General features: G+C 36.2%; 1 protein-coding gene across 2 annotated transcripts in view; it reads right to left on the bottom strand.

The window, feature by feature from the left end:
- Nucleotides 1–2,249: 2,249 nt before the first annotated feature.
- cd9r (CD9 molecule related) overlaps nt 2,250–22,040 on the bottom strand; it is a 32,993-nt gene continuing 13,202 nt past the window's right edge. Inside the window, exons 8-9 of one of the 2 annotated variants that reach the window (XM_077205745.1) lie at nt 3,218–3,301; nt 2,250–3,094 (exon numbers count right to left, since the gene is read on the bottom strand). In XM_077205745.1, the coding sequence (XP_077061860.1) occupies nt 2,954–3,094; nt 3,218–3,301 (225 nt within the window). In that variant the 3' untranslated portion in view covers nt 2,250–2,953. The remainder of the gene's footprint in view (nt 3,095–3,217; nt 3,302–22,040) is intronic. The other variant, XM_077205746.1, reaches the window with a different exon arrangement.

The raw sequence follows: 22,040 nt of genomic DNA, 5'->3' as shown, positions 1-22,040 counted from the left end.
TGATGTCCATGTTCAAATTTAATTACTGGGCACGTAACAGGTTTATATAGGCTAACAATGTTATGTTGTCCGAAAGGACCAGGATGTGGTGCCCCTTAACATCTGGCAAGAAGGCTCTCAGTGCCAGAAAAACTGGCATATTTCCAGGCAGTTACTGTGTCAGTGCAGTTCCCGGTCCATCAAGGACCCAAACACTGGACTGCCAAGATGGAGGCATCCATGACCACTTTCCTCCTGAAGACCGTCCCCAGGAACACTCCTGACTAGTATAGATGGGGTGTCGTTCAAGGGGCCAAGGGTCTGACACAGCTGTGGTTCACCCTGAGATTGAGCCATCCCAGACGCTGAGCATGGGATGAAACGCTGGCTTTGGCCAAAATTGGACAGTCCACATGAGTAGTAGAGCAACGCTCGCTAATTTCGAAGCTGGTAGTTGTAAGACTCCTTATCTGCGTCCTTGATCTCCATGAGATTCAGCCAGAGGTGGCGCTCCAGCACCACAAAACTGGCCATTGCATGACTGATCGTCTGGGCCATCATTTTTGTAGCATGCAGGACGAGGTCAGTTGCGCTGCATAACTACTTAAAAGCAGAGAGGTTGGGTCAGACTCCATGGACTCCATTATGTCTTTTGTATTATATTGGTTATGTTGTGTGTGATAAACAAGTGCAGTGCTGTGGAAAAGAAATACCACCTGGGGACAATAAAGTTAATCAATCAATGGAGTGGAGTTTTGCCTGGAAGCCCTGGAGGACCGACATCGTATTAAGAGCAGATCCGGCTTGGCCAGTTATTGGACAATAAATATAATGATAACTATAACAATAACTTAATGATAACTATATTACATCCACACTAGTGAACAATAATAGCAGTGTCCTATCAGTGAACGATAACTATAATAACTATTAATGATAACTATATTGACCTCCACACCAGCGAATCAAATTTTATAAAGATAACTATTTAACCACACCAGTGTTCTGTTTATTCTAAACATGATGAAAAACACGCTGTCATCTGCCGCTTTAAATGCTTGATCTCTTTACAGCAGGATTAATTCTGATTGGCTTTAAAAGTTTTAATCGTTCATCAGCTGTATAATAAATCGCTTTTGAAAGTGATTCCAGTGATATCCTTCCTCTGTGTCCTTGTAGTTGTGGTGTTTCGCTATTAGAGTTAGAGCGATTATTAAAACTTCATTATTATAGTTATTGTTCCTGGAGTAAACAGGCTTGTAAACAGAGCATTGAAACATCATGAAGAAAAAAAAAGAAAAAGATTTGCCTATGATATCCCAAAATCCTGTGTGTGTGGTTTGGCATTTCATGGAACCAATTAAATAGTGTCTATATCTGTTGGAACTCATTTTTTATTTTGACCCTCCACTAACCCATGGCAATTAAATGTCAGTGATTAAATGTTTGCTTTGTCGTGTCTGTAGTTTGTTTGTTGTAGACCATTCGCCATGAGCTTATAGTCTGAAACCTTCATATAAGGTACGTCCCAGTTCACGTAGTTACGTATGTACTATTCTATGCTGGTTTGTAGTATAAATAGTGTGATTAGTGTGTTCAGACTGAAAATCCCAACAAGAAAAGGTGCACTTCAAATACCCGGATAATCCATTTAATTAACTGGAATAAATAAGTGTGCTCGACTGTCAGTTTTAATTACATAGTCAAAGGGGAAGTGCTATCAGACTCTGGTGCTGGATGAGGAAATAACCTAATAAACCTCATACACTAGATGGTTGAGTACAAAGCATTGACTGCATAGTCTAAGTACGTAGTGTATAGTATGTTACTTGTGACTGCTCTCTAATGGCCACACTCGTGTACTACACACACACACACACACACACACACACACACACACACACACACACACACACACACACACACACACACACACACACACACAGCTGATCGCAGGAAAAAGTGAGATTTTCCTGCATTTTTATTTTATGTCACTTTGAAGTGTAAGTGATGTGTTGAGGATAATTGGAGTCCTTCAATCTGGCAAGTTTTGGACACTTTTTTGAAAACACTTTTATTCAACACAGATCCACATCTAATCTTGTTTTCTCTCTCCCACAGAGAACAGCATGATCTTCTCAGACCGGCACATGAAGACGTGTTTCATGTGCCGCAAGTCCCTTCGATCACAGATTTGATGACTCCTGACTTTTGACCTCTCACCACCATCCAAGCTCAACATCTGATGAAACACACTCGACTGAGACGGGTTTGTGAAAATTTCTTTAATGTTTTAATCGTATACAACAAAGCAAGAAATTGAAATATTCAGGATGGAATTGTAACAGAAGGTGTTTATGCAGAATTCAGAACTGAAACGTTTATAAAATAAAGATTAATGCAATAAAAAATGAAATGTGTAAATAGGAACACGTTCAAGCGCAGCTAACAGGGAACGTTCTCAGAACTGTAACTAACGTTCTCTAAAAGTTGTAACATTAATAGAACGTACATTCAAAGTTATCTGGTCTTTAATAATGTTCTAAAAACGTTGGAACAAAAACATTATCTATACTTTGTTCATGGAATGTTTTTCTAAAACATTTTAGTTGGGTGTTTGTCTAACGTTTAAAATGTTGCTACTCGTTTCAGAACGTTTGAAAACATTCAAAAGTAACGTTAAAACAATGTTTGCAAAATGATCAAATGGAATGTTCACATAACCAAGAAAAAACATTAAACACAAGTGTGTATTCTGGACACACACACGTGCGGCTCATGGACGTGTTCATCCCTCCATCAGACAGACGAGTGGAGGGTCAGATTGGCTCTCAGTAGTAGGATGGAGTCGAGTAGCCAGGCGACTTCAGACTTTTAAAGAGAAAGGAGCTGCACACCAGCGCCACCAACTGCCAGACAGAGAGAGAGAGAGCGAGAGAGAGAGATAGAGAGATAGAGCAAGAGAGAGAGACAGTTATATCTGCTGCGCTGCGTGAGGAACGTGAGCATGAGGAAGCAGGACTGACGGCTGATTGGTGAGGAGCACGTATGTAGGAGTTGCGCGAGACTGTGAGATGTGTCTGCTGAAGACCACACTGCACACCAGCGCCAATATCTGGGGATAAGCGGGAACACATGCAGACAAACACACACAGATCAGCGTGCAGTACTGGACACGGTTCCAGTGTGTGTGGATGTGAACACATGTAAACTACAGTGTGTGTTCTGATGGACTCACCATGATTCCTGCTGTTCCTAGAAACACTCCCAACACCATTGGTGCGCTCGAGTCGAACATGTCATGGATCACACTGGGACAGCTCTAACACACACACACACACACACACACACACACACACACACGATGAGCGTCTGCTTCATTCCTCAAACATCACACATGCAGAAATAAAAGTAAAGACCCCTTGACACCATGGATAATAACTATGACGATAAAGATATAGTTTTAAAAATCTTTCTAAATGTAAATGATCCGATGGTGTAAACACTAATATAGTTATCGTTATAGTTATCGTCCGCTGGTGTAAACACTAATATAGTTATCGTTATAGTTATCGTCCGCTGGTGTAAACACTAATATAGTTATCGTTACAGTTATCTTCTGCTGGTGTAAACACTAATATAGTTATCGTTATAGTTATCGTCCACTGGTGTAAACACTAATATAGTTATCGTTATAGTTATCGTCCGCTGGTGTAAACACTAATATAGTTATCGTTATAGTTATCGTCTGCTGGTGTGAACACTAATATAGTTATCGTTATAGTTATCGTCCGCTGGTGTAAACACTAATATAGTTATCGTTATAGTTATCGTCTGCTGGTGTGAACACTAATATATTTATCGTTATAGTTATCGTCCGCTGGTGTAAACACTAATATAGTTATCGTTATAGTTATCGTCTGCTGGTGTAAACACTAATATAGTTATCGTTATAGTTATCGTCCGCTGGTGTAAACACTAATATAGTTATCGTTATAGTTATCGTCCACTGGTGTAAACACTAATATAGTTATCGTTATAGTTATCGTCCGCAGGTGTAAACACTAATATAGTTATCGTTATAGCTATCGTCTGCTGGTGTAAACACTAATATAGCTATCGTTATAGTTATCGTCCGCTGGTGTAAACACTAATATAGTTATCGTTATAGTTATCGTCTGCTGGTGTGAACACTAATATAGTTATCGTTATAGTTATCGTCCGCTGGTGTAAACACTAATATAGTTATCGTTATAGTTATCGTCTGCTGGTGTAAACACTAATATAGTTATCGTTATAGTTATCGTCTGCTGGTGTAAACACTAATATAGTTATCGTTATAGTTATCGTCCGCTGGTGTAAACACTAATATAGTTATCGTTATAGTTATCGTCTGCTGGTGTGAACACTAATATAGTTATCGTTATAGTTATCGTCCGCTGGTGTAAACACTAATATAGTTATCGTTATAGTTATCGTCTGCTGGTGTAAACACTAATATAGTTATCGTTATAGTTATCGTCTGCTGGTGTAAACACTAATATAGTTATCGTTATAGTTATCGTCCGCTGGTGTGAACACTAATATAGTTATCGTTATAGTTATCGTCTGCTGGTGTAAACACTAATATAGTTATCGTTATAGTTATCGTCTGCTGGTGTAAACACTAATATAGTTATCGTTATAGTTATCGTCCGCTGGTGTAAACACTAATATAGTTATCGTTATAGTTATCGTCCACTGGTGTAAACACTAATATAGTTATCGTTATAGTTATCGTCCGGAGGTGTAAACACTAATATAGTTATGGTTATAGTTATCGTCCGCTGGTGTAAACACTAATATAGTTATCGTTATAGTTATCGTCCACTGGTGTGAATACTAATATAGTTATCGTTATAGCTATCGTCTGCTGGTGTAAACACTAATATAGTTATCGCTATAGTTATCGTCCACTGGTGTGAACACTAATATAGTTATCGTTATAGCTATCGTCTGCTGGTGTAAACACTAATATAGTTATAGTTATAGTTATCGTCTGCTGGTGTGAACACTAATATAGTTATTGTTATAGTTATCGTCCACTGGTGTGAACACTAATATAGTTATCGTTATAGTTATCGTCCGCTGGTGTAAACACTAATATAGTTTTCGTTATGGTTATCGTCCACTGGTGTGAACACTAATATAGTTATCGTTATAGTTATCGTCCGCTGGTGTAAACACTAATATAGTTATCGTTATAGTTATCGTCCGCTGGTGTGAACACTAATATAGCTATCGTTATAGTTATCGTCCGCTGGTGTGAACACTAATATAGTTATCGTTATAGCTATCGTCTGCTGGTGTAAACACTAATATAGTTATCATTATAGTTATAGTTATCGTCCGCTGGTGTGAAAACTAATATAGTTATCGTTATAACTATCATCTGCTGGTGTAAACACTGATATAGCTATCGTTAGTTATCGTCTGCTGGTGTGAACACTAATATAGTTATCGTTATAGTTATCGTCCGCTGGTGTGAACACTAATATAGCTATCGTTATAGTTATCGTCTGCTGGTGTGAACACTAATATAGTTATCGTTATAGTTATCGTCTGCTGGTGTAAACACTAATATAGTTATCATTACAGTTATCATTCGCTGGTGTGAACACTAATATAGCTATCGTTATAGTTATCGTCTGCTGGTGTGAACACTAATATAGTTATCGTTATAGTTATCGTCTGCTGGTGTGAACACTAATATAGTTATCATTACAGTTATCGTCCGCTGGTGTGAACACTAATATAGTTATCGTTATAGTTATCGTCCGCTGGTGTGAACACTAATATAGTTATCGTTATAGTTATCGTCCGCTGGTGTGAACACTAATATAGTTATCGTTATAGCTATCGTCTGCTGGTGTAAACACTAATGTAGCTATCGTTATAGTTATCGTCTGCTGGTGTAAACACTAATATAGCTATCGTTATAGTTATCGTCCGCTGGTGTAAACACTAATATAGCTATCGTTATAGTTATCGTCTGCTGGTGTGAACACTAATACAGTTATCGTTATAGCTATCGTCTGCTGGTGTGAACACTAATATAGTTATCGTTATAGTTATCGTCCGCTGGTGTAAACACTAATATAGTTATCGTTATAGTTATCGTCTGCTGGTGTGGACACTAATACAGTTGTCGTTATAGCTATCGTCTACTGGTGTGAACACTAATATAGTTATAGTTATCGTCCACTGGTGTAAACACTAATATAGTTATCGTTATAGTTATCGTCCACTGGTGTAAACACTAATATAGTTATCGTTATAGTTATCGTCCGCTGGTGTGAACACTACTATAGTTATCGTTATAGCTATCGTCTGCTGGTGTAAACAGTAATATAGTTATTGTTATAGTTATCGTCCGCTGGTGTGAACATTAATATAGTTATCGTTATAGTTATCGTCCGCTGGTGTGAACACTACTATAGTTATCGTTATAGCTATCGTCTGCTGGTGTAAACAGTAATATAGTTATTGTTATAGTTATCGTCCGCTGGTGTGAACACTAATATAGTTATTGTTATAGTTATCGTCTGCTGGTGTGGACACTAATATAGTTATCATTATAGTTATCATCCGCTGGTGTGAACACTAATATAGTTATCGTCATAGTTATCATCCGCTGGTGTGAACACTAATATAGTTATCGTTATAGTTATCATCCGCTGGTGTGGACACTAATATAGTTATCGTTATAATTATCGTCCGCTGGTGTGGACACTAATATAGTTATCGTTATAATTATCGTCCGCTGGTGTGAACACTAATATAGTTATCGTTATAATTATCGTCCGCTGGTGTGGACACTAATATAGTTATCGTTATAGTTATCATCCGCTGGTGTGAACACTAATATAGGTGTTATCGTTATAGCTATCGTCTGCTGGTGTAAACACTAATATAGTTATCGTTATAGCTATCATCCGCTGGTGTGAACACTAATATTGTTATCGTTACAATTATCTTCCGCTGGTGTAAACACTAATATAGTTATCGTTATAGTCATCGTCTGCTGATGTGAACACTAATATAGTTATCATTACAGTTATCGTCCGCTGGTGTAAACACTAATATAGTTATCATTACAGTTATCGTCCGCTGGTGTAAACACTAATATAGTTATCATTATAGTTATCGTCTGCTGGTGTAAACACTAATATAGATATAGTTATAGTTGTCGTCCGCTGGTGTGAACACTAATATAGTTATCGTTATAGTTATCATCCGCTGGTGTAAACACTAATATAGTTATAGTTATAGTTATCAACCGCTGGTGTAAACACTAATATAGTTATCGTTATAGTTATCATCCGCTGGTGTGAACACTAATATAGTTATCGTTATAGTTATCGTCCGCTGGTGTGAACACTAATATAGCTATCGTTATAGTTATCGTCTGCTGGTGTGAACACTAATATAGTTATCGTTATAGTTATCGTCTGCTGGTGTGAACACTAATATAGTTATCATTACAGTTATCGTCCGCTGGTGTGAACACTAATATAGTTATCGTTATAGTTATCGTCCGCTGGTGTGAACACTAATATAGTTATCGTTATAGTTATCGTCCGCTGGTGTGAACACTAATATAGTTATCGTTATAGCTATCGTCTGCTGGTGTAAACACTAATGTAGCTATCGTTATAGTTATCGTCTGCTGGTGTAAACACTAATATAGCTATCGTTATAGTTATCGTCCGCTGGTGTAAACACTAATATAGCTATCGTTATAGTTATCGTCTGCTGGTGTGAACACTAATACAGTTATCGTTATAGCTATCGTCTGCTGGTGTGAACACTAATATAGTTATCGTTATAGTTATCGTCCGCTGGTGTAAACACTAATATAGTTATCGTTATAGTTATCGCCTGCTGGTGTGGACACTAATACAGTTGTCGTTATAGCTATCGTCTACTGGTGTGAACACTAATATAGTTATAGTTATCGTCCACTGGTGTAAACACTAATATAGTTATCGTTATAGTTATCGTCCACTGGTGTAAACACTAATATAGTTATCGTTATAGTTATCGTCCGCTGGTGTGAACACTACTATAGTTATCGTTATAGCTATCGTCTGCTGGTGTAAACAGTAATATAGTTATTGTTATAGTTATCGTCCGCTGGTGTGAACATTAATATAGTTATCGTTATAGTTATCGTCCGCTGGTGTGAACACTACTATAGTTATCGTTATAGCTATCGTCTGCTGGTGTAAACAGTAATATAGTTATTGTTATAGTTATCGTCCGATGGTGTGAACACTAATATAGTTATTGTTATAGTTATCGTCTGCTGGTGTGGACACTAATATAGTTATCATTATAGTTATCATCCGCTGGTGTGAACACTAATATAGTTATCGTCATAGTTATCATCCGCTGGTGTGAACACTAATATAGTTATCGTTATAATTATCGTCCGCTGGTGTGGACACTAATATAGTTATCGTTATAGTTATCATCCGCTGGTGTGGACACTAATATAGTTATCGTTATAGTTATCATCCGCTGGTGTGGACACTAATATAGTTATCGTTATAGTTATCATCCGCTGGTGTGGACACTAATATAGTTATCGTTATAATTATCGTCCGCTGGTGTGGACACTAATATAGTTATCGTTATAATTATCGTCCGCTGGTGTGAACACTAATATAGTTATCGTTATAATTATCGTCCGCTGGTGTGGACACTAATATAGTTATCGTTATAGTTATCATCCGCTGGTGTGAACACTAATATAGGTGTTATCGTTATAGCTATCGTCTGCTGGTGTAAACACTAATATAGTTATCGTTATAGCTATCATCCGCTGGTGTGAACACTAATATTGTTATCGTTACAATTATCTTCCGCTGGTGTAAACACTAATATAGTTATCGTTATAGTCATCGTCTGCTGGTGTGAACACTAATATAGTTATCATTACAGTTATCGTCCGCTGGTGTAAACACTAATATAGTTATCATTACAGTTATCGTCCGCTGGTGTAAACACTAACATAGTTATCATTATAGTTATCGTCTGCTGGTGTAAACACTAATATAGATATAGTTATAGTTGTCGTCCGCTGGTGTGAACACTAATATAGTTATCGTTATAGTTATCATCCGCTGGTGTAAACACTAATATAGTTATAGTTATAGTTATCAACCGCTGGTGTAAACACTAATATAGTTATCGTTATAGTTATCATCCGCTGGTGTGAACACTAATATAGCTATCGTTATAGTTATCGTCTGCTGGTGTGAACACTAATATAGTTATCGTTATAGTTATCGTCTGCTGGTGTAAACACTAATATAGTTATCATTACAGTTATCATTCGCTGTTGTGAACACTAATATAGCTATCGTTATAGTTATCGTCTGCTGGTGTGAACACTAATATAGCTATCGTTATAGTTATCGTCTGCTGGTGTGAACACTAATATAGTTATCGTTATAGTTATCGTCTGCTGGTGTAAACACTAATATAGTTATCATTACAGTTATCATTCGCTGTTGTGAACACTAATATAGCTATCGTTATAGTTATCGTCTGCTGGTGTGAACACTAATATAGTTATCGTTATAGTTATCGTCCGCTGGTGTGAACACTAATATAGCTATCGTTATAGTTATCGTCTGCTGGTGTGAACACTAATATAGTTATCGTTATAGTTATCGTCTGCTGGTGTAAACACTAATATAGTTATCATTACAGTTATCATTCGCTGTTGTGAACACTAATATAGCTATCGTTATAGTTATCGTCTGCTGGTGTGAACACTAATATAGTTATCGTTATAGTTATCGTCTGCTGGTGTGAACACTAATATAGTTATCATTACAGTTATCGTCCGCTGGTGTGAACACTAATATAGTTATCGTTATAGTTATCGTCCGCTGGTGTGAACACTAATATAGTTATCGTTATAGTTATCGTCCGCTGGTGTGAACACTAATATAGTTATCGTTATAGCTATCGTCTGCTGGTGTAAACACTAATGTAGCTATCGTTATAGTTATCGTCTGCTGGTGTAAACACTAATATAGCTATCGTTATAGTTATCGTCCGCTGGTGTAAACACTAATATAGCTATCGTTATAGTTATCGTCTGCTGGTGTGAACACTAATACAGTTATCGTTATAGCTATCGTCTGCTGGTGTGAACACTAATATAGTTATCGTTATAGTTATCGTCCGCTGGTGTAAACACTAATATAGTTATCGTTATAGTTATCGTCTGCTGGTGTGGACACTAATACAGTTGTCGTTATAGCTATCGTCTACTGGTGTGAACACTAATATAGTTATAGTTATCGTCCACTGGTGCAAACACTAATATAGTTATCGTTATAGTTATCGTCCACTGGTGTAAACACTAATATAGTTATCGTTATAGTTATCGTCCGCTGGTGTGAACACTACTATAGTTATCGTTATAGCTATCGTCTGCTGGTGTAAACAGTAATATAGTTATTGTTATAGTTATCGTCCGCTGGTGTGAACATTAATATAGTTATCGTTATAGTTATCGTCCGCTGGTGTGAACACTACTATAGTTATCGTTATAGCTATCGTCTGCTGGTGTAAACAGTAATATAGTTATTGTTATAGTTATCGTCCGCTGGTGTGAACACTAATATAGTTATTGTTATAGTTATCGTCTGCTGGTGTGGACACTAATATAGTTATCATTATAGTTATCATCCGCTGGTGTGAACACTAATATAGTTATCGTCATAGTTATCATCCGCTGGTGTGAACACTAATATAGTTATCGTTATAATTATCGTCCGCTGGTGTGGACACTAATATAGTTATCGTTATAGTTATCATCCGCTGGTGTGGACACTAATATAGTTATCGTTATAGTTATCATCCGCTGGTGTGGACACTAATATAGTTATCGTTATAGTTATCATCCGCTGGTGTGGACACTAATATAGTTATCGTTATAATTATCGTCCGCTGGTGTGGACACTAATATAGTTATCGTTATAATTATCGTCCGCTGGTGTGGACACTAATATAGTTATCGTTATAGTTATCATCCGCTGGTGTGAACACTAATATAGGTGTTATCGTTATAGCTATCGTCTGCTGGTGTAAACACTAATATAGTTATCGTTATAGCTATCATCCGCTGGTGTGAACACTAATATTGTTATCGTTACAATTATCTTCCGCTGGTGTAAACACTAATATAGTTATCGTTATAGTCATCGTCTGCTGGTGTGAACACTAATATAGTTATCATTACAGTTATCGTCCGCTGGTGTAAACACTAATATAGTTATCATTACAGTTATCGTCCGCTGGTGTAAACACTAATATAGTTATCATTATAGTTATCGTCTGCTGGTGTAAACACTAATATAGATATAGTTATAGTTGTCGTCCGCTGGTGTGAACACTAATATAGTTATCGTTATAGTTATCATCCGCTGGTGTAAACAGTAATATAGTTATAGTTATAGTTATCAACCGCTGGTGTAAACACTAATATAGTTATCGTTATAGTTATCATCCGCTGGTGTGAACACTAATATAGTTATCGTTATAGTTATCATCCGCTGGTGTGAACACTAATATAGGATTTATCGTTATAGCTATCGTCTGCTGGTGTAAACACTAATATAGTTATCGTTATAGCTATCGTCTGCTGGTGTGGACACTAATATAGTTACCGTTATAGTTATCGTCCGCTGGTGTGAACACTAATATAGTTATCGTTATAGTTTTCATCCGCTGGTGTGAACACTAATATAGGTGTTATCGTTATAGTTATCATCCGCTGGTGTAAACACTAATATAGTTATCGTTATAGTTATCGTCTGCTGGTGTGGACACTAATATAGTTATCGTTATAGCTATCGTCTGCTGGTGTAAACACTAATATAGTTATCGTTATAGCTATCGTCTGCTGGTGTGGACACTAATATAGTTATCATTACAGTTATCGTCCGCTGGTGTAAACACTAATATAGTTATCGTTATAGTTATCATCCGCTGGTGTAAACACTAATATAGTTATCGTTATAGTTATCATCCGCTGGTGTGAACACTATTATAGTTATCATTACAGTTATCGTCCGCTGGTGTAAACACTAATATAGTTATCGTTATAGTTATCATCCGCTGGTGTAAACACTAATATAGTTATCGTTATAGTTATCATCCGCTGGTGTAAACACTATTATAGTTATCATTACAGTTATCGTCCGCTGGTGTAAACACTAATATAGTTATAGTTATAGTTATCGTCTGCTGGTGTGAACACTAATATAGTTATTGTTATAGTTATCGTCCGCTGGTGTAAACACTATTATAGTTATCATTACAGTTATCGTCCGCTGGTGTAAACACTAATATAGTTATCGTTATAGTTATCATCCGCTGGTGTAAACACTAATATAGTTATCGTTATAGTTATCATCCGCTGGTGTGAACACTATTATAGTTATCATTACAGTTATCGTCCGCTGGTGTAAACACTAATATAGTTATCGTTATAGTTATCATCCGCTGGTGTAAACACTAATATAGTTATCGTTATAGTTATCATCCGCTGGTGTAAACACTATTATAGTTATCATTACAGTTATCGTCCGCTGGTGTGAACACTAATATAGTTATAGTTATAGTTATCAACCGCTGGTGTAAACACTAATATAGTTATCGTTATAGTTATCATCCGCTGGTGTGAACACTAATATAGTTATCGTTATAGTTATCATCCGCTGGTGTGAACACTAATATAGGATTTATCGTTATAGCTATCGTCTGCTGGTGTAAACACTAATATAGTTATCGTTATAGCTATCGTCTGCTGGTGTGGACACTAATATAGTTACCGTTATAGTTATCGTCCGCTGGTGTGAACACTAATATAGTTATCGTTATAGTTTTCATCCGCTGGTGTGAACACTAATATAGGTGTTATCGTTATAGTTATCATCCGCTGGTGTAAACACTAATATAGTTATCGTTATAGTTATCGTCTGCTGGTGTGGACACTAATATAGTTATCGTTATAGCTATCGTCTGCTGGTGTAAACACTAATATAGTTATCGTTATAGCTATCGTCTGCTGGTGTAAACACTAATATAGTTATTGTTATAGTTATCGTCTGCTGGTGTGGACACTAATATAGTTATCGTTATAGTTATCATCCGCTGGTGTGAACACTAATATAGGTGTTATCGTTATAGTTATCATCCGCTGGTGTAAACACTAATATAGTTATCGTTATAGTTATCGTCTGCTGGTGTGGACACTAATATAGTTATCGTTATAGCTATCGTCTGCTGGTGTGGACACTAATATAGTTATCGTTATAGTTATCGTCTGCTGGTGAGGACACTAATATAGTTATCGTTTGCTGGTGTGGACACTAATATAGTTATCGTTATAGCTATCGTCTGCTGGTGTGAACACTAATATAGTTATCATTACAGTTATCATTCGCTGGTGTGAACACTAATATAGTTATTGTTATAGTTATCGTCCGCTGGTGTAAACACTAATATAGTTATCGTTATAGTTATCATCCGCTGGTGTGAACACTAATATAGTTATCGTTATAGTCATCGTCTGCTGGTGTGAACACTAATATAGTTATCATTACAGTTATCGTCCGCTGGTGTGAACACTAATATAGTTATTGTTATAGTTATCGTCCGCTGGTGTAAACACTAATATAGTTATCGTTATAGTTATCATCCGCTGGTGTAAACACTATTATAGTTATCATTACAGTTATCGTCCGCTGGTGTAAACACTAATATAGTGATCATTATAGTTATCGTCTGCTGGTGTAAACACTAATATAGATATAGTTATAGTTGTCGTCCGCTGGTGTGAACACTAATATAGTTATCGTTATAGTCATCGTCTGCTGGTGTGAACACTAATATAGTTATCATTACAGTTATCATCCGCTGGTGTAAACACTAATATAGTTATCATTACAGTTATCGTCCGCTGGTGTAAACACTAATATAGTTATCATTATAGTTATCGTCTGCTGGTGTAAACACTAATATAGATATAGTTATAGTTGTCGTCCGCTGGTGTGAACACTAATATAGTTATCGTTATAGTTATCATCCGCTGGTGTGAACACTAATATAGGTGTTATCGTTATAGCTATCGTCTGCTGGTGTAAACACTAATATAGTTATCGTTATAGCTATCGTCTGCTGGTGTGGACACTAATATAGTTACCGTTATAGTTATCGTCCGCTGGTGTGAACACTAATATAGTTATCGTTATAGTTATCATCCGCTGGTGTGAACACTAATATAGGTGTTATCGTTATAGTTATCATCCGCTGGTGTAAACACTAATATAGTTATCGTTATAGTTATCGTCTGCTGGTGTGGACACTAATATAGTTATCGTTATAGTTATCATCCGCTGGTGTGAACACTAATATAGGTGTTATCGTTATAGTTAACATCCGCTGGTGTAAACACTAATATAGTTATCGTTATAGTTATCGTCTGCTGGTGTGGACACTAATATAGTTATCGTTATAGCTATCGTCTGCTGGTGTAAACACTAATATAGTTATCGTTATAGCTATCGTCTGCTGGTGTGGACACTAATATAGTTATCGTTATAGTTATCGTCTGCTGGTGTGGACACTAATATAGTTATTGTCTGCTGGTGTGGACACTAATATAGTTATCGTTTGCTGGTGTGGACACTAATATAGTTATCGTTATAGCTATCGTCCGCTGGTGTGAACACTAATATAGTTATCATTACAGTTATCATTCGCTGGTGTGAACACAAATATAGTTATCGTTATAGTGATCGTCCACTGGTGTGAACACTACTATAGTTATCATTACAGTTATCATTCGCTGGTGTGAACACTAATATAGTTATCGTTATAGTTATCGTCTGCTGGTGTGGACACTAATATAGTTATCGTTATAGCTATCAACCGCCGGTGTGAACACTAATATAGTTATTGTTATAGTTATCGTCCGCTGGTGTAAACACTAATATAGATATCGTTATAGTTGTCGTCTGCTGGTGTAAACACTAATATAGTTATCGTTATAGCTATCGTCCGCTGGTGTGAAAACTAATATAGTTATCATTACAGTTATCATCCGCTGGTGTAAACACTAATATAGTTATCGTTATAGTTATCGTCTGCTGGTGTGGACACTAATATAGTTATCGTTATCGTCTGCTGGTGTGAACACTAATATAGTTATCGTTATAGCTATCGTCCGCCGGTGTGAGCACTAATATAGTTATTGTTATAGTTATCGTCCGCTGGTGTGGACACTAATATAGTTATCGTTATCGTCTGCTGGTGTAAACACTAATATAGTTATCGTTATAGCTATCGTCCGCTGGTGTGGACACTAATATAGTTATCATTACAGTTATCGTCCGCTGGTGTAAACACTAATATAGTTATCATTATAGTTATCGTCTGCTGGTGTAAACACTAATATAGATATCGTTATAGTTGTCGTCCGCTGGTGTAAACACTAATATAGTTATCATTACAGTTATCGTCCGCTGGTGTAAACACTAATATAGTTATCATTATAGTTATCGTCTGCTGGTGTAAACACTAATATAGATATCGTTATAGTTGTCGTCCGCTGGTGTAAACACTAATATAGTTATCGTTATAGTTATCGTCTGCTGGTGTGGACACTAATATAGTTATCGTTATAGCTATCGTCTACTGGTGTGGACACTAATATAGTTATCGTTATAGTTATCGTCTGCTGGTGTGAACACTAATATAGTTATCATTAAAGTTATCATTCGCTGGTGTGAACACTAATATAGTTATCGTTATAGTTATAGTCTGCTGGTGTGGACACTAATATAGTTATCGTTATAGCTATCGTCCGCTGGTGTAAACACTAATATAGGTGTGATCGTTATAGTTATCGTCTGCTGGTGTAAACACTAATATAGTTATTGTTATAGTTATCGTCTGCTGGTGTGGACACTAATATAGTTATCGTTATAGCTATCGTCTGCTGGTGTAAACACTAATATAGTTATCGTTATAGCTATCGTCCGCCGGTGTAAACACTAATATAGTTATTGTTATAGATATCGTCCGCTTGTGTAAACACTAATATCGCTATCGTTATAGTTATCGCCTGCTGGTGTAAACACTAATATAGTTATCGTTATAGTTATCGTCCGCTGGTGTGAACACTAATATAGTTATCGTTATAGTTATCGTCCGCTGGTGTAAACACTAATATCGCTATCGTTATAGTTATCGCCTGCTGGTGTAAACACTAATATAGTTATCGTTATAGTTATCGTCCGCTGGTGTGAACACTAATATAGTTATCGTTATAGTTATCGTCTGCTGGTGTGGACACTAATATAGTTATCGTTATCGTCCGCTGGTGTGAACACTAATATAGTTATCGTTATAGCTATTGTCCGCCGGTGTGAACACTAATATAGTTATTGTTATAGTTATAGTCCGCTGGTGTGAACACTAATATAGTTATCGTTATAGTTATCGTCCGCTGGTGTGAATACTAATATAGTTATCATTACAGTTATCATTCGCTGGTGTGAACACTAATATAGTTATTGTTATAGTTATCGTCCGCTGGTGTGAACACTAATATAGTTATCATTACAGTTATCATTCGCTGGTGTGAACACTAATATAGTTATCGTTATAGTTCTCGTCCGCTGGTGTGAACACTAATATAGTTATCGTTATAGTTATCATCCGCTGGTGTGAACACTAATATAGGTGTAATCGTTATAGTTATCGTCCGCTGGTGTAAACACTAATATAGTTATCGTTATAGTTATCGTCCGCTGGTGTGAACACTAATATTGTTATCGTTATAGTTATCATCCGCTGGTGTAAACACTAATATAGTTATCGTTATAGTTATCATCCGCTGGTGTGAACACTAATATAGTTATCATTATAGTTATCATCCGCTGGTGTGAACACTAATATAGGTGTTATCGTTATAGTTATCGTCCGCTGGTGCAAACACTAATATAGTTATTGTTATAGTTATCATCCGCTGGTGTGAACACTAATATAGGTGTTATCGTTATAGTTATCGTCCGCTGGTGCAAACACTAATATAGTTATTGTTATAGTTATCGTCCGCTGGTGTGAACATTAATATAGTTATCGTTATAGTTATCGTCCGCTGGTGTGAACACTAATATAGTTATCGTTATAGTTATCGTCCGCTGGTGCAAACACTAATATAGTTATCGTTATAGGTATCGTCCGCTGGTGTGAATATTAATATAGTTATTGTTATAATTATCGTCCGCTGGTGTGGACACTAATATAGTTATCGTTATCGTCTGCTGGTGTAAACACTAATATAGTTATTGTTATAGTTATCGTCTGCTGGTGTGAACACTAATATAGTTATCATTACAGTTATCATTCGCTGGTGTGAACACTAATATAGTTATTGTTATAGTTATCGTCTGCTGGTGTGAACACTAATATAGTTATTGCTATAATTATCGTCTGCTGGTGTAAACACTAATATAGTTATCGTTATCGTCTGCTGGTGTAAACACTAATATAGTTATTGTTATAGTTATCGTCTGCTGGTGTGAACACTAATATAGTTATCATTACAGTTATCATTCGCTGGTGTGAACACTTATATAGTTATTGCTATAATTATCGTCTGCTGGTGTAAACACTAATATAGTTATCGTCTGCTGGTGTGAACACTAATATAGTTATTGCTATAATTATCGTCTGCTGGTGTAAACACTAATATAGTTATCATCCGCTGGTGTAAACACTAATATAGTTATCATTACAGTTATCATTCGCTGGTGTGAACACTAATATAGTTATCATTAATATAGTTATTGTTATAATTATTGTCCGCTGGTGTGAACACTAATATAGTTATTTTTACAGTTATCATTCGCTGGTGTGAACATTAATATAGTTATCGTTATAGTTATCGTCCGCTGGTGTGAACATTAATATAGTTATTGTTATAATTATCGTCCGCTGGTGTGAACACTAATATAGTTATCATTACAGTTATCATTCCCTGGTGTGAACATTAATATAGTTATCGTTATAGTTATCGTCCGCTGGTGTGAACATTAATATAGTTATCGTTATAGTTATCGTCCGCTGGTGTGAACATTAATATAGTTATTGTTATAATTATCGTCCGCTGGTGTGGACACTAATATAGTTATCATTACAGTTATCATTCGCTGGTGTGAACATTAATATAGTTATCGTTATAGTTATCGTCCGCTGGTGTGAACATTAATATAGTTATCGTTATAGTTATCGTCCGCTGGTGTGAACATTAATATAGTTATCGTTATAGTTATCGTCCGCTGGTGTGAACATTAATATAGTTATTGTTATAATTATGGTCCGCTGGTGTGAACATTAATATAGTTATCGTTATAGTTATCGTCCGCTGGTGTGAACATTAATATAGTTATTGTTATAATTATCGTCCGCTGGTGTAAACACTAATATAGTTATCATTACAGTTATCATTCGCTGGTGTGAACATTAATATAGTTATCGTTATAGTTATCGTCCGCTGGTGTGAACATTAATATAGTTATCGTTATAGTTATCGTCCGCTGGTGTGAACATTAATATAGTTATTGTTATAATTATCGTCCGCTGGTGTAAACACTAATATAGCTATCGTTATAGTTATCGTCTGCTGGTGTGAACACTAATGTAGTTATCATTACAGTTATCATTCGCTGGTGTGAACACTAATATAGTTATTGTTATAGTTATCGTCCGCTGGTGTAAACACTAATATAGTTATCATTACAGTTATCATTCGCTGGTGTGAACACTAATATAGTTATTGTTATAGTTATCGTCCGCTTGTGTAAACACTAATATAGCTATCGTTATAGTTATCGTCTGCTGGTGTGAACACTAATATAGTTATCATTACAGTTATCATTCGCTGGTGTAAACACTAATATAGTTATTGTTATAGTTATCGTCCGCTGGTGTGGACACTAATATAGTTATCGTTATAGTTATCATCCGCTGGTGTGAACACTAATATAGGTGTTATCGTTATAGCTATCGTCTGCTGGTGTAAACACTAATATAGTTATCGTTATAGCTATCGTCTGCTGGTGTGGACACTAATATAGTTACCGTTATAGTTATCGTCCGCTGGTGTGAACACTAATATAGTTATCGTTATAGTTATCATCCGCTGGTGTGAACACTAATATAGGTGTTATCGTTATAGTTATCATCCGCTGGTGTAAACACTAATATAGTTATCGTTATAGTTATCGTCTGCTGGTGTGGACACTAATATAGTTATCGTTATAGTTATCATCCGCTGGTGTGAACACTAATATAGGTGTTATCGTTATAGTTAACATCCGCTGGTGTAAACACTAATATAGTTATCGTTATAGTTATCGTCTGCTGGTGTGGACACTAATATAGTTATCGTTATAGCTATCGTCTGCTGGTGTAAACACTAATATAGTTATCGTTATAGCTATCGTCTGCTGGTGTGGACACTAATATAGTTATCGTTATAGTTATCGTCTGCTGGTGTGGACACTAATATAGTTATCGTCTGCTGGTGTGGACACTAATATAGTTATCGTTTGCTGGTGTGGACACTAATATAGTTATCGTTATAGCTATCGTCCGCTGGTGTGAACACTAATATAGTTATCATTACAGTTATCATTCGCTGGTGTGAACACAAATATAGTTATCGTTATAGTGATCGTCCACTGGTGTGAACACTACTATAGTTATCATTACAGTTATCATTCGCTGGTGTGAACACTAATATAGTTATCGTTATAGTTATCGTCTGCTGGTGTGGACACTAATATAGTTATCGTTATAGCTATCAACCGCCGGTGTGAACACTAATATAGTTATTGTTATAGTTATCGTCCGCTGGTGTAAACACTAATATAGATATCGTTATAGTTGTCGTCTGCTGGTGTAAACACTAATATAGTTATCGTTATAGCTATCGTCCGCTGGTGTGAAAACTAATATAGTTATCATTACAGTTATCATCCGCTGGTGTAAACACTAATATAGTTATCGTTATAGTTATCGTCTGCTGGTGTGGACACTAATATAGTTATCGTTATCGTCTGCTGGTGTGAACACTAATATAGTTATCGTTATAGCTATCGTCCGCCGGTGTGAGCACTAATATAGTTATTGTTATAGTTATCGTCCGCTGGTGTGGACACTAATATAGTTATCGTTATCGTCTGCTGGTGTAAACACTAATATAGTTATCGTTATAGCTATCGTCCGCTGGTGTGGACACTAATATAGTTATCATTACAGTTATCGTCCGCTGGTGTAAACACTAATATAGTTATCATTATAGTTATCGTCTGCTGGTGTAAACACTAATATAGATATCGTTATAGTTGTCGTCCGCTGGTGTAAACACTAATATAGTTATCATTACAGTTATCGTCCGCTGGTGTAAACACTAATATAGTTATCATTATAGTTATCGTCTGCTGGTGTAAACACTAATATAGATATCGTTATAGTTGTCGTCCGCTGGTGTAAACACTAATATAGTTATCGTTATAGTTATCGTCTGCTGGTGTGGACACTAATATAGTTATCGTTACAGCTATCGTCTACTGGTGTGGACACTAATATAGTTATCGTTATAGTTATCGTCTGCTGGTGTGAACACTAATATAGTTATCATTAAAGTTATCATTCGCTGGTGTGAACACTAATATAGTTATCGTTATAGTTATAGTCTGCTGGTGTGGACACTAATATAGTTATCGTTATAGCTATCGTCCGCTGGTGTAAACACTAATATAGGTGTGATCGTTATAGTTATCGTCTGCTGGTGTAAACACTAATATAGTTATTGTTATAGTTATCGTCTGCTGGTGTGGACACTAATATAGTTATCGTTATAGCTATCGTCTGCTGGTGTAAACACTAATATAGTTATCGTTATAGCTATCGTCCGCCGGTGTAAACACTAATATAGTTATTGTTATAGATATCGTCCGCTTGTGTAAACACTAATATCGCTATCGTTATAGTTATCGCCTGCTGGTGTAAACACTAATATAGTTATCGTTATAGCTATCGTCCGCCGGTGTGAACACTAATATAGTTATCGTTATAGTTATCGTCTGCTGGTGTGGACACTAATATAGTTATCGTTATCGTCCGCTGGTGTGAACACTAATATAGTTATCGTTATAGCTATTGTCCGCCGGTGTGAACACTAATATAGTTATTGTTATAGTTATAGTCCGCTGGTGTGAACACTAATATAGTTATCGTTATAGTTATCGTCCGCTGGTGTGAATACTAATATAGTTATCATTACAGTTATCATTCGCTGGTGTGAACACTAATATAGTTATTGTTATAGTTATCGTCCGCTGGTGTGAACACTAATATAGTTATTTTTACAGTTATCGTCCGCTGGTGTGAACATTAATATAGTTATTGTTATAATTATCGTCCGCTGGTGTGAACATTAATATAGTTATCGTTATAGTTATCGTCCGCTGGTGTGAACATTAATATAGTTATTGTTATAATTATCGTCCGCTGGTGTAAACACTAATATAGTTATCATTACAGTTATCATTCGCTGGTGTGAACATTAATATAGTTATCGTTATAGTTATCGTCCGCTGGTGTGAACATTAATATAGTTATCGTTATAGTTATCGTCCGCTGGTGTGAACATTAATATAGTTATTGTTATAATTATCGTCCGCTGGTGTAAACACTAATATAGCTATCGTTATAGTTATCGTCTGCTGGTGTGAACACTAATGTAGTTATCATTACAGTTATCATTCGCTGGTGTGAACACTAATATAGTTATTGTTATAGTTATCGTCCGCTGGTGTAAACACTAATATAGTTATCATTACAGTTATCATTCGCTGGTGTGAACACTAATATAGTTATTGTTATAGTTATCGTCCGCTTGTGTAAACACTAATATAGCT

This window comes from Siphateles boraxobius, unplaced genomic scaffold (assembly GCF_051911475.1).
Source record: "Siphateles boraxobius isolate OS27281-9 unplaced genomic scaffold, OSU_SipBor_1 54, whole genome shotgun sequence".
NCBI classification, from domain to species: Eukaryota; Metazoa; Chordata; class Actinopteri; order Cypriniformes; family Leuciscidae; genus Siphateles; species Siphateles boraxobius.
Note: the sequence above shows the minus strand (reverse complement) of the source record. Positions and strands in the feature narration are given on the sequence as shown.